This window comes from Lolium rigidum, chromosome 7, assembly GCF_022539505.1.
Source record: "Lolium rigidum isolate FL_2022 chromosome 7, APGP_CSIRO_Lrig_0.1, whole genome shotgun sequence".
Taxonomy (NCBI): domain Eukaryota; kingdom Viridiplantae; phylum Streptophyta; class Magnoliopsida; order Poales; family Poaceae; genus Lolium; species Lolium rigidum.
In genome coordinates, this window is record NC_061514.1 from 340,273,363 (window position 1) to 340,286,642 (window position 13,280).

At 46.7% G+C, this 13,280-nt stretch overlaps 3 protein-coding genes across 5 annotated transcripts; 2 read left to right on the forward strand and 1 right to left on the reverse strand.

Moving 5' to 3' along the window:
* Window positions 1-3,196: 3,196 nt before the first annotated feature.
* Window positions 3,197-6,515, forward strand: LOC124678733. 3 transcript variants are annotated; one of them, XM_047214597.1, is made up of 3 exons: window positions 3,197-4,907; window positions 5,769-5,830; window positions 6,159-6,515. In XM_047214597.1, the coding sequence occupies exon 1, from the start codon at window positions 3,336-3,338 to the stop codon at window positions 4,239-4,241; it is 906 nt and encodes a 301-aa protein (XP_047070553.1). In that variant the 5' UTR covers window positions 3,197-3,335; the 3' UTR covers window positions 4,242-4,907; window positions 5,769-5,830; window positions 6,159-6,515. The 3 variants fall into 3 exon arrangements, with proteins under 3 accessions (XP_047070553.1, XP_047070555.1, XP_047070552.1); XM_047214599.1 differs by having other exon boundaries at window positions 3,197-3,919; window positions 4,748-4,907; window positions 5,769-6,515; XM_047214596.1 differs by having other exon boundaries at window positions 5,769-6,515.
* Window positions 6,516-7,301: 786 nt separating this feature from the next.
* LOC124670466 (dirigent protein 5-like) lies at window positions 7,302-7,892 on the forward strand. Its single transcript, XM_047206963.1, has 2 exons — window positions 7,302-7,654; window positions 7,745-7,892. Exons 1-2 carry the CDS (start codon window positions 7,302-7,304, stop codon window positions 7,890-7,892), a joined length of 501 nt encoding a protein of 166 aa, XP_047062919.1.
* Window positions 7,893-11,226: 3,334 nt separating this feature from the next.
* Window positions 11,227-12,897, reverse strand: LOC124673533. Its single transcript, XM_047209596.1, has 6 exons — window positions 12,815-12,897; window positions 12,646-12,705; window positions 12,508-12,565; window positions 12,244-12,381; window positions 11,447-11,614; window positions 11,227-11,358 (listed from the first exon to the last, which is right to left on the reverse strand). The coding sequence occupies exons 1-6, from the start codon at window positions 12,874-12,876 to the stop codon at window positions 11,227-11,229; spliced, it is 618 nt and encodes a 205-aa protein (XP_047065552.1). The 5' UTR covers window positions 12,877-12,897.
* Window positions 12,898-13,280: the final 383 nt, after the last annotated feature.

Genomic DNA, 13,280 nt, shown 5'->3' on the forward strand with positions numbered 1-13,280 from the left:
AAACATGATGCGGTGGATGACATGGCGAGTGATGATGTAAGGCTTGCATGACTTGGCAAGTTAGGATTGGTCAAGAATGTTTGATGAGGTGGATAGGCTGCATGTGAAGAGAAATGGGATCACCTATTAAGAATAGAAAGATACCTGTACTCCACTCCATGCTCTCTACTCCGCCAGCTGACTAAAATGGCTTGCTCATATGCTTCATAGGCTACACTAGTGACCTTGCAGGTTTTAAGAATCGCTTGAAAAGTCAACGATGATTCTTCTTGAACCCCCTTTTTCCTCGGTCCGAGGAGAAGACAAATTGTTTGGAGCACATACAGAACAGCAAGCACTCCTTTCAAAGAGACAAGCTTACTAAGCCTACGACGTTGAATTTCATACAAGTAGATGGCAATTACCTTTTGTCTCTGATATATGTCATGAATATGTGAAATAGTTCTGCGGACAAGAATATGTGAATTTCATACAAGTAGATGGCAATTTCAAGTGTTATGGTGATGTATGTGCTTTACAGCACCATGAAAGAATATGTGAAATAGTTCTGCGGATAAGTACTACGGATATGGACATACATAACACTTGAAATTGTCTTAAGAGCCGCTCTTGACTAAACCTGATGATAAACTATCCCTAGTTGATCCAATTATTTGTTAACATGCCATTTAAAACTGAGTCTATTCAACAATTGGCTATGCAGCTCAAAGAAAATTAGTGTTCAACAAAAGACAATGTTTATACTTTTCAGCTGATTTGATATTCATTGCATCATTTGATACTAAGGCCTAAAACGACATATGCAACCATGACTAGAGTATTTTGGCCATTCAAGAATGTTTAACCACAAAGCGTAAAGCAGACAACCCTCTTGCCCCCCCCACCCCTCTCACACCACGCGGCGGCTGCCTGCGGCACCGTCGCCCCAGCCCGTGCGTTCTCCGCCATGTCGTCGCCCTAGGCATTGCAAGGAAAAACCCTGGAGGCATTTCCGCGGTGGCCCTACCCTCGGCTGTTGACCGGAGGACATGGCGGTGTCCTGCCATGCCTCCCTTGAGATGGCGGCGACGGGGCGGCAGCCGCTTCGCCCAGATCTAGGTTCGGATGGACCTGGGTGGGCTTCGCATGTTGGTCTCCTGTCGATGCTCTGTTCGTGGTTGTGACACTCCTGGGATTCTCCTCGTCATGAGGAAGCCTAAGGAAACATCTCCGGGAATGGTGGTGGTGGCCATCTTCTCCGCCGTAGGTGGTCGGCCTAAGCTAAGACTGGGTTATCAGATCGCGAGATCCATCATCTAGTCCCAGCTGCGAGTCGGGGAGATATAGTTGCTGGTGAAAACCATGCCAATTGATAGGCAATGGCGGTGTTCTGCGCCGTTACCTTTATGAAAGCATCGCTGAGCAACTAATGTCAACCTACCTGCACTTCTCTAGGGGAAATCCTAGGATCCGGCTTCTAGACCGGGCGATGACGGCACTATGGTGTCATTTTCTCTCTTGGGGGTATCATTTGTGGAACAACGCTAGATAACAGATGCTAGAGGAGGACATGTCAAGTCATGCCCGGCTAACAGGTGCTACGTTGAGTCATGCCTGTTCGGCGGATGCTAGGACAGATCTTCCATGGTGGCATCGACAACAGACCTAGCAAGGGCTATGCGAACCTCTAGCAAAAAGATGGACCATCGGTTTGATGGTGGTGACGGCTTCTGAAGCGAGGGTATAAGGCGCTCGTGAAGGATCCGCTAAACCGGTTGTGAGCTTCTGTTTTAGCCATGGGTGACTCGGGGATGCCTCCTGTGTTTAATTGGTGGAGCGGCTGTTTCTGTTTTAGGGCAGAGGCCTGACGACATGTTACTTCACCTATTGGCGGGTTTCTAGGTGTTGACTGGTAGCTTCAGGTTTTCTGATGTATGATCTTGACAGATCCTTATTGAATAAAGTTTAAATAAAAGCCATATGCATCGCTTTCCCATGTCAAAAAAAGGGTAAATCACTCTTTTATTCTCTATACTTCGTATGGTAACGCAATATGGTACAAAGCATCTTTGTGGACAAAAATGGATCAAATATGATGAAAATATTTTTAGTGGTGCATCACAAACGATTATGTTGTTAAAATCATGTGTGATCATTTCTATATTGCACACCTTTTTTTACAAAACCGTGTGAAATTGTTTCTCCAAAGGGTTCTTTTTCTAAGGGTATGCGATTCATTTACATTGCAAACGGTTTTTCCAAAGGATCTGAGATTCTCTAAAATCCCATACAGTGTTTGGCAAAGCCTAAGGGATATAAAGAAGCTTGAGTAGTAAAGTCTTATGCTTGCATAAGCCGGGATATGGTTTGCAGGTTCTGTACCACGTGGTTGCGTGCTGTTTTGGTATGCACCCCTTCAGGGCTACGGTATCCAGCTAACGGGTATAGTGCACTGTAGAACTACAGTATCTAGCTACCGCTTACTGAGTAGTGATATTCATGCTTTTGCGAGAAGTGATATTCATGTTTTTGCGCCGTACCAACCATGCACCAATACGATCATTGCATTGCTTCAATTCCGTTCCAGTGAAGCAACAAATTATACCCTATATAAAGTTTAGACAGATTTAAGCCCTCAGAGTGTTTTGACCACTGTTTATGAGCTATTTTTTTCCAATCATCTACGGACACGTATCCCTTCTCTTCTCTTACTCACCGTGCAAAGCTCATGGTTATATTATGTTTGTCTTTTTTTTTTGGTAGATAGACTACCGGTAACCGGTTCCTAGGACTCCTTCATTCTTATTGCCGGCCGCGTCTTCCGGTTAAAATTTGTTTGCTTCCTACGGAAAGATCTAGTGGGCGGGCCCACCATCCACCGCTTTGTTCTCTTTTGCCTGATCCAACCGCTTTGACCGAGGTGTGAGCGAGAGAAAATCCGTAACGCCTCCCTCCGCTATCGCCGCGGTGCGTGACCCAGGTTCACCTCTCCTCCTACCACCCTTCACCCGCCCCATCTCTACAGCAGACCAAGAGGCCTCCATGGCCGGCGCCGCGGGGAGCTCCCAGATGGGTCGGACACCGGCCATGATCTCCACGGCAGTTCTGGGTGGCGCGGATCCCGGTGGGATGGCGGCATGCGGCGGCCTCAGGGCGGGGCAGGCGCGGATCGGGGATGCATTCTCGGGGCGGGGCAGGCATGGGCCGGTGGCGGCGACGTTGGGGCGGTGGAGGCGCGTTCCAGTCGGAGAATAGCAGAGAGCGCGCGGCAGCGACGTTGTCACTTGGAGGATTGATACACGGGGTCAACTTGCACACCGGCTCCAGGATGCGTACTCTGAAATCTCCGGTTCCCCATGGCAGCCGGCCTCTCCCTAGCCCCGGCGGTGCCCCTTCCCGCGCCGGCGTCCACCTGCCTTTCCTCTTCCTATTTCTCTGTCGCCGTGGTCTCCCTTTCTGATGACGCGGGCTCCTCTTCCTGGCCGATGCGGTTGCCAGTCTACGAGGTCGTGAGCAGGCCCTGGTCGCGAGGAGCGTCTCCCCCTGGAGATGCCAGTGGTGGTGCCTTCCCCGTCGTCCCGGCAGGCGTCTGTGCCGGTGGAGGCACTAACGTCGTCTCACCTTCATCGTGGTGGCCCAGCCCCAGCAGCGGCGGCTTACTTCGCGGGAGGTTCTCGGCGGATCTTCTCTTGCAGCCTCATGCCGACGGCGATGATCATAGCATGCTCGCACTCAAGGGCGACGCGGACAAGGCCCGACGGCCTGAGGCCATTTCGCACACCAGCGTGCTGGTGGCCGTCGTGAGTTCGACGAGAAACAACGGGCACAAGCGCTGGTGTCGAACTTCCTCCCCTGCTGCGGCACTGGGGGAGACGAAGTCCTCCGTCCACCGCGACCAAATCGGCGAGCAGATGAGTTTTCTTTGGCCGTCACATGGCCGGTACGTCCCGACCACATTCGCCATGTTTCCTCCTTACTGTGCAGTTCTCAAAGGATTGGGTGAAAGGATTCACATATGCAGCTGCTGTGTTTCTCTAATTGTTCTACTGAAACCATATCACTGCATATTTTTTGCAGCTTCTGTTTTTCCCCAAATTGATGTGCTGTTGGATTATTTGCCCGACGGAAGGAAACAAATTAGATTTCCTTCTTGTGTGATTGCTGCAGAAGCCATCTCATTATCCAATCTAGCCATTATTTTCTGGGATGGATGCAGGCAATCATTTTTTAGTTACTCAAGTAATTCTTGTGTGACACAGTAATTACTGGCAAGTGGAGGCATAATATATCACTACTGTTCCATTCTAATGCAAGCTGAGATACACCACTTGTGCATTAGTTTCTCATGATCCACCCATTTCTGCCTCTTTCGCTTAGTGATAAGAATTTTAAACTAGAAACCATGTACTTTCATACCAGAACTGCAGCTTCAAAGTGTATCACATACTACTACCACAGCATGTTTGCCATACTTGCACGCATTGCCTCTTATCTAAGCTTATGAAGCTTCCTTTTCTTTTTACGGCGAGTGGGTTAGTTGATTCAAGTTAATTTTTCCTGCTCTAAAAAGGCCTTGGTGACATATAAAAAAGCATTCGCATGCAGATTAGTTGATTCATGTGATTTCTCTATGTATGACTCCTACATATGTCCTGTTATGTTCTTGATTGACCTCACCATATTTTTTTCATCCATTGATTAGAAGTTTATCCTTCATCAGCAAATATTTCTTTTTCATTTGGGACTTACAGGTTCTCTTTTATAACAGGTTATGAACACCCCACCATCCATAGTTCGAAGAAAGTTGAATTTAGTGAAATTGATCAGGAATGGCTGTATCATTTACTTTGTTTTCCTTATCAGTTATCAGATCTTGAACTTAGTTGCATGGATAAGCAGGAGATATGTCATGCAGTTGAAAGCCTCAGGTCAGAGTCGATTTCTTTTCTTTTGTGATTCGTGGTGCTGATTTCTGTTTTTTAAATCTAATTATGACCTTCTGTGTATTATTGACATAGTAGGCTTAATCACCTTTGCAATTTCAATATTTTTATCATTTTTTATGTAGTATAAATTTAAAAAAATGACTCTATTAAGATTGGTACCGCAGGCTGCAGCTATATCATGCATGGTTGGTGAATTTTTAGCTCCATATATGAACTAAAATTATGCCTAGAGTAGGGGTTTTTACTTACCTAAACATTTTCATAGTGATAACTAGCTTTCAGCTTAAAGCAAAAAAGCAGTTTGTTATATCAAATAGATTAACTATAGAGATGTCAACATTCGTTGTTATTTGCATAATCTGTGGATACAAAGTTACTCTGATATCTCAGTTCTTTTATGATTGTGTTTGAATATTTAATAGTGTTGGCTCATTATTATCAGTACTGAAATTTGACAGTGTAGAATTAAGGATTACACGATGGTGCATAACAATTTTCTTGGATCAATGTGTTAGACTACCAGTCATGTATGTTTTCAAAATATGTTACCTGTAGATACATCTGTATTTATTCACTTCAATTTCAGGAGTCAGTTTTTGTACGTTTACATGATTTGAACATTTGCTACTTCAAAGTTAAGCTATAGTTTCTCTTGGCTATTGTCTTCTGTACTGTGTAGGGTAGTTACCTTTTGCTTAACATACACTGCACATATGTAGCTACTTCTACATTTCCTCATGTACTTTCGATATAAGGATCAGATTATATATGTTTTTTGTAGTGTAATGTTTTACTTCTCCATTTGAATCTCTTTTAAAGTTGTGAGGCCATTTCACCTTGCAGGTTCGAGCTCATATTACCAACTGATCTTCTCTCTGTCTCATTTTGAAATGATTATTATCAAGGTAAGAGTAGCTTCAGTAAGTTTCAGATAGGTAATTAAGCAATTCTGGTTGGTAAGTGTTCTTCATATTTCTAATGATTGGCAAACTAGATTCGTCGATTTTGCTATGTGGCTGCCTTTCTGACACGGTTTTTTTTCCTTTCTATTTTGCGAATTGTTGATGACCTAATTGGCATCCTATAAACAAATAATTTCAAATGTACATATTATTGTATCTAGATGGAGAACTTGAGTAATCTTACTGTTCAATGTATTTTTTTTTCCTTTCTGGGGAGATGGCTACCTTTTTTATGCGTAACTCCTGATTGAATTGTGTTTGACGATGCAAGCCTCTCACCACGTGTGTCCGGCGGCAGCAGCCAGTATTTGTTCAAGCCTGACACCCGTTGGAGCCCTGGACTCAACATGGATCGATCTGGGCAGTACTATTTTTCAGATCAGGTTCCTGAGCTTCTCCAAGACTTCCGATTCCTACATGCTAGAGTAGGAAATATGATTTCTTTATTTTGGACTTCTGCGGTGCATAATAATGTTTTGTGGAGACTGTTGTTGTTACCTGTTGTACAAAATTTGTTCAGCCGCAACATACTTCTCTCTGAGGTGATACTCTAAGGCCAGGGCGGAATTCTAAGAGAAACAGTCAATGCTGGCTTTAAGAAAACAAAAGAGATGTTCTTCCGAATTAATTGCCCTCCATGTATGTTATGAACCCCTGTGTATTCTATCTGTTATTCTATCACTTCCTCCACTCAGCAAATTGCCGTACAAGATACATAATTTCGTTAGGAATTGTTGATGCTAGCTTCAAGAAAAACGGACATTTATTTTGTTCCCATTACTTGATGATCTCAACTAGGGAGTTGTGTTTTATGGCACTGTAATATACCATTTTTTTTATTATACATGTATACTCCTTGGAATAAATTCCAAGTCGATAGTTAAGAGAAATTTTATGTTTTGGTCTGACAAGTGACAAGCAGCTAGCGAAACAGCGGCTTAATAACATTCTCTCAAAAATTTACGAGCGTAGAGCTTAAATTTGGAACTCCTGATCTCAAATAAGGTGAGCCAAAACTCACCCGTGGTGTGGGGCCTGCTAAGTTTATTCTTTTCACTCCAAGATTCAGATTTTTACCGGCTGAACAAATCAATTGAATTGGGGTCCTAAGCAATCCTCAGTACATCATTCCAACCGTGGCCACTTTTGAGCCACTGTGATGAACTACCAGCGAGGCATCAGCTTTCCAACGAACACCTTTGATACCCAAAAATAATTAGCACTAACCACTAACTATGCATATACCAAAAGATTAATTCAACGGGCGCGGCGTGTCGCCGCGCCTATGCATCCTAGTTAGGCCTATTATGGAAACTCTTGTCTATATATATAGCATGCCAAGTCAAGCTTTGAACACCACAATAGCACGATCGAGCTGCCAACTTAGCTAAGAGTTACCTCATCACAACCCACAATGCAAGGCCTCGCAGCATCTTCCAAGCTGTCTCTGAGCGTAGTGGTCGTGCTGTTTCTTCTCGGCTTGGCGAGCGCCGCCGCCCATGGTAGGAAAAGGATCGTGTCAAGCAGCTCCGACGAGCCGTGCACAAAGATGACGCTCTACTTGCACGACATCCTCTACGACGTCGTCAACAACACGGCAAACGCGACGTCCGCGGAGGCGACCAAACCGACGGCGCTGAGCAAGAGTACCTTCTTCGGCGAGCTGGTGGTGTTCGACGATCCCGTGACAGAAAGAAATGCGCTACCCGTTGGGAAGGAGGTGCCGGCGGTGCGAGGGCAGGGGTTCTACTTCTACGACAAGAAAGAGTCATTCAATGCATGGTTCGGTTTGTCCCTCGTGTTCAACTCCACGACGCACAGGGGCATAATCAACCTCATGGGCGCCGACATAATAAGCCAGAAAACGCGGGACATCTCCGTTGTCGGCGGCACCGGCGACTTCTTCATGACACGGGGCATCGCCACCCTCCAGCTCGACGCATACGAGGGAACAGCCTACTTCCGCCTCAAGATGGACATAAAGCTCTATGAGTGCTATGTCTGATGCCGGTAAGAAAGTTATCGAATGTGTGCGAATGTGCGCCAATAAGGAGAGTGATATGTTGCTGATGTTTGTTTTAATGTTGAGCATGGTGTGGGGAGTTGTATTGCATGCATGGGACTATGTATTGTGTGTCATTGATGTATACGCCATAACAGTTTGACTTGTACCGTGTGTTTATTCTGACATGTTCTGCGATATCTCATGTGTTAAGCTTCATGCACTAGCCACTTGAACCAAAAGTCCGAACTGATGGAAAGGGCTAGGCAATCTACTTGTACACGTCAACACCCCATCTCACGTGTGACGGGGAGACGAGAAGACAAGTCAACACGTGTAGAGAGGCAAAGAGACAGCGGAAGGGGAGGCTGCGGGGAGAGGAGATAATTTTTAGAATAAATTGGGAAAGCCAGGATTTGAACTCGAGACATGGAGCTCTGATACCATGTTAAGCTTCATGCACTAGCCACTTGAACCAAAAGTGCGAACTGATGGAAAGGGCTAGGCAATCTACTTGTACACGTCAACATCATGCTCAACTCCACCCTGGTCCGCCAAATACTTGAACTGGCGAGATCATACTTCACAGGCTACACTAACCTTAAGAGCATCTCCAGATCTCCAGTCGCGTGCCCCAAACCGATTTGGGACGCGCCGGATAAAAAATCGTTCCCAGCCGCAGACCCAAAGGCCATTTTTGTCCGGCGCGGCCTAATACGGTGCCCGGTGTCCGGCATCCCGAGCCCGTCCCCGCTACACAGGGAACGCTCCGGGCACGCCGGACACAACCAAATGAGAGGCGAGGAGGCACGGGCCCGATGCGTCAGCGGCTCGAACCTCAACCGCCGCCTACGTAGCGACGGTGCAGTTGCCAGGAAGGGAAACCGTCGCATTGGCAACCGCGTCGACCGACGTGCCAACCGCCGGAATGGAGCGCGAACTCCTCGGAAGAGCAACCGCCGCTCTCTTCGACTTCTGTGCCGCCGTTCATCCGCACTCAATAAGACTCGTACGTAGGCGCTTTCGGATCTTCAACCCGGCGCCATTCATCCAAGCTTCTCCTCGCGATGAGCTACATCTCTGACCTTCCATCTGACACCTCCAGCGAGGGCAAGCCTGCAGGATGGCGCCATTGGTGGGACAGAGTCCGAACGCCCAGCAGCGGCAATGATTCCCCGCCGCCACTGGACAGTGCGGAGGAATGGCAGGGCGTGGAGGAGGAGGCGGAGGAGGAAGGGTCTGAGGAGGCAACGGCGGCGGCCCATGCGAAGGCGAAGGCGGAGGCGGACGCGAAAGCGAAGGCCAAGGACAAGGCGCAACCGGCGAGCACCAGCGACGACGAGGAGGACACAAGTTCCTCCGACGCGTCGACCGACACCGCCTCTTCGAAAGAGGTGACGAGCAGGAAGCGCCACCGTGATGAGAACGACGAGGCGGGGCCATCAGCAAAAAAGAAGAAGTAGTAGTAGTTTAAAATAATTTATATGTAGTTTGATTATGTTTTTTCGAAATTTTTATATGTAATTTATTTATGTTGCACCGATTTGAATATTAGTAAAGAGTTTTATTCTATCTATTAAAATTAATTTTTAAGTTTTGAGGGCGAATTTGGGGGACGCGGTTGGGGAGCGACGTGCCCCAAACGCGGCACGAACAAAACACGTCCCCCAAACGCTCAATCCGGCGTCGTTTGGGGAACGCGACTGGAGACGCTCTAAGTATAGGTTTTAAAAATCGCCGAACCATCATAACCCTGCGTAAAACGATCGCCGTAGGACTCGTCTTAAAGAACAAAAAAACAAGCTAACAAGGAGCTACCGATACAATACTGAAGGTCAATCAATTGCAGTACTTGAGCTCCTTTGCAGAGACATTAGAGCATCTCCAGCCGCGTCCTCCAAAGCGTCACCCAAAGGGATTTGGGGCGCGCCGGACCAAAAATGCGTTCCAGCCGCATCCCCTAGAGCCCATTTTTATCCGGCGCGCTCCGATACGGTGTCCGGCGCCCCGAGCCCGTCCCCGTCCCACAGGGGACGCTCCGGGCACGCCGGACACAACGAAAAGCGAGGCGAACCGACGCGGGCCCGACGCGTCAGCGGCTCGGAAGCTCAGCCGCCGCCTACGTAGCGACGGTGCAATTGCCGGGAAGCGGAACCGTCGCATTGACAACCGCGTCAACGACGCGGCAACCGCCGGAATGGAGTCGGGACTCCTCGGAAGAGCAACCGCTGCTCTTTTCGACTTCTGCGCCGCCGTTCATCCGCGCTCAATAAGACCCGTACGTCGGCGCTTTTGGATCTTCACCGGCCGCATCCGACACCTCCAGCGACAATGAGCTACATCTCCGAGCTCCCGTCCGACACCTCCAGCGAGGGAAAGCCTGCTGGATGGCGCCATTGGTGGGAGAAAGCTCCGACGCCCAGCAGCGACGATAATTCTCTCCCGCCACTTGACAGCGCGGAGGAATGGCTGGGCGTGGAGGAGGACGCGGAGGAAGAAGGGTCAGAGGAGGCGCGGTGGCCCGTGCGAAGGCGGAGGCGGACGCGAAGGCCAATACCGCCAAGGCCAAGGCCAAGGCTAAGCCGGCGAAGGCGCAGCCGGCGAGCACCGGCGACAACGAGGATGACTCCGACGCGTCGGCCGACACCGCCTCTTCGGAAGAGGTGACGAGCAGGAAGCGCCACCGTGACGACGACGACGAGGCGGGGCCATCATCGAAGAAGAAGTAGTAGTTTAAAATAATTTATATATAATTTAATTATGTTTTTTCGAAGTTTTATATGTATTTTATTTATGTTGAACCGATTTGAATATTAGTAAAGAGTTTTATTCTATCTATTTAAATTATTTTTAATGTTTGGGGGCGGCGTTTGGGGGACGTTCCCCAAACGCGGCACCCACGAAATACATCCCCCAAACGCTCAATCCGGCGCGCTTTGGGGGACGCTTTGGGGGACACGGCTGGAGATGCTCTTATGTTATAGCTCCTTTGGCACAAATGATTCCGTCCTTGATTGGGAATAACAAACCTGAACACGAGTTACCCACAAAACAACAAACTAATGGAGCTGCTTTTGTGATGCACAGGTACAACGCTGAGTCGCTGCGGCAGACTGCCGGCATTACAGAAGAAGTTCCAGGCATATCATCATCTCCTACACCAAACTGATGGACCAACCACATGCCTATTCTTCATGAGTGCTGGCAGATGTTACCCAGAATGAATCAGTTTAGACTGATTTTCTACAGCTCCGCAGCACACTTGATCTCCCTGGGAAACCTCTCCCTTCGAGATGTTCTTGGAATGATGACGACACAGAGGTTCAAATCTATCCCATCATGCTACTGGACTGGGACTGGGACTGGGACTGGGACTGGGAATGTGGCAGCTAATTTTCTGTTCATCAGCGACCCTCTTACTACCCTTTAGCTCTTCATCAATGGTCTTGTTGATTATGCTGTCTCTGGACTAATATGCGTTCAAACAGAGACTCCATGTGTGATTTCAAGAGGCAGTATAGGGCATTGCAATCAACAAGAAAATAAAGGAAGCTGACCTTTATTCCAATGACCAGCGCTGTTCCGACATTCGCCACTTGACCTACCCTCTGTGAGCTTCCTTTGTTGTCCTTGAGGCACAATACAGGAACTTGCCTTGTGCTTGCCAGGGTTGGTATGTGTTTTGTTAGCCATTTGGGATTGCAATCAGCAGCTATAAGGACAGCCTACAGCACCATGAAAGGACAGATGTCAGTTTTAATGTTCCAGATACAGGTACTGCACACATGGACATACATAACACTTGAAATTGTCTTACTTTGAGAATGGTCTCTAGTTGCTTAGTACACCTAATGTATCTAGTGCACACTAATCCCCCCCCCCCCTCCCTCTATTTTGGTCCTGACTAAACCTGACGGTATTGAGTCATTAATTTGTTGACGTGACATTCAGAAGTAATACAGTTTAACTGGTGTTTGTGCAGCTTACAGAAAGTTAGTGTTCAACAAAAGACAATTTTTACACTTATCAGCTGATTTGATATCTAGTGCATCATTTGATACTAAGGTCCAAAGTCGTATGTAAGCATGACTAGAGAATCTTAGCCATTCAAGAATATTTGAGCAGATACCTATATTATTTGTGTGAAAAGTAACATCTAGAGATGCTGCAGGTAGACCAAACACATTTTTCAATATTAGAGGCAATAAATCCACGGCATCCGCATAATCTAATGCAGACGTGCAAATAAGGATTCATTTTCTTCAACCTAACATATGTACAAAATGGAACTCCAAAACCCATAAAAAAGTTATCTGTAAGGCACAGCTATAGCACGTTAAGAAACAAAAGTAACCTGAAGTGGCACCAAAGGTGCTCTCCGCAAAACTTTATGGGTCGATCCTTCACTAGAACAGCCACAATGCGAAGCAACACCAGCAGGCATTCTCTCAAGGACCCTTGTCACATCATTGACCCCGACACAAAATTGTTGCTACAAGGGCAAAAATCAGAAATACAAACGAACATCAGAATATTTGAATATACTCATGATAACAGAACTACTATATCAGCAGAAAACAAGTAGAAACATGGTGAAACGAAGCAAGGATGGCAATACCTTCATCCATATCTTTTCTGGCAATCCTCCCCTTGAAGCTTTTGCAACCTCCACGCTCCTAGAGAATAGTGTAACTTTTGAATACTAGAATCAAGCAACCGAAAGAAATGTTGAGAGTAACTGTGGTTACCTACTAACCTAATAAGCTTAGACAGCAGTTCATCCAGGGTATCTCCTCCAAAGTAGTCTGAAGTAACTCTGTTTAGGGTGAAGTACCAAGCGGCCAGTGAACCAAAAAGATACTTGAAGACAAATAAGGCGCGCAGCTACAAAGGTAACAAACAACACAACAGGGGAAAAAGGGTACACTTGTTCAGCATCTTTCAGCGACTTGATTGGTCCCTCAGGTTTGTTCTTCTTCTTGCCCATTGGCACCAAACTGGGTGCTACCAACTGAAGAGAAGACCTATTAAATGAAGCAGCACAATCAAACAATTATTTCTACCCACAGCAACAAAGGGATAATACGAAGAACTTCAAACATGGGACAATAATAATTTCTCTTCCACGCGACACACATCAATACCAAATATTGCACTAACAAAGTTCAGTGCAAACAGAGCATTTTAAGATGGTATTTTACTAGATGTATATAATTCATTCTACAATCATCTACCAACAGTGGAGGATCCAGTTTAAGTCCGACACAAAACTATGACAGACTAAGTTATCCCCAAGGTGCACACGAACTATCTAGCAGTGTACATTACAGTTAATACATCCAAGTTTAAGATAAAATAGTAATTTGGTGGAGGCACGACCTCTGGTTTGGG

What these genes read in the sequence shown, in the direction of transcription:
- LOC124673533 (XM_047209596.1), bottom strand. Translation starts at nt 12,876, where the DNA reads ATGGGCAAGAAGAAGAACAAACCTGAGGGACCAATCAAGTCGCTGAAA. An exon ending in CTGAAAGATGCTGAACAAGT is followed by an intron (nt 12,706 to 12,814) that starts GTACCCTTTTTC and finishes CACCCTAAACAG; the next exon opens with AGTTACTTCAGACTACTTTG. An exon ending in CGCTGGTCATTGGAATAAAG is followed by an intron (nt 11,359 to 11,446) that starts GTCAGCTTCCTT and finishes AACGCATATTAG; the next exon opens with TCCAGAGACAGCATAATCAA.
- LOC124670466 (XM_047206963.1), top strand. Translation starts at nt 7,302, where the DNA reads ATGCAAGGCCTCGCAGCATCTTCCAAGCTGTCTCTGAGCGTAGTGGTC. An exon ending in TACTTCTACGACAAGAAAGA is followed by an intron (nt 7,655 to 7,744) that starts GTCATTCAATGC and finishes CGACATAATAAG; the next exon opens with CCAGAAAACGCGGGACATCT.
- LOC124678733 (XM_047214596.1), top strand. Translation starts at nt 3,336, where the DNA reads ATGGCAGCCGGCCTCTCCCTAGCCCCGGCGGTGCCCCTTCCCGCGCCG.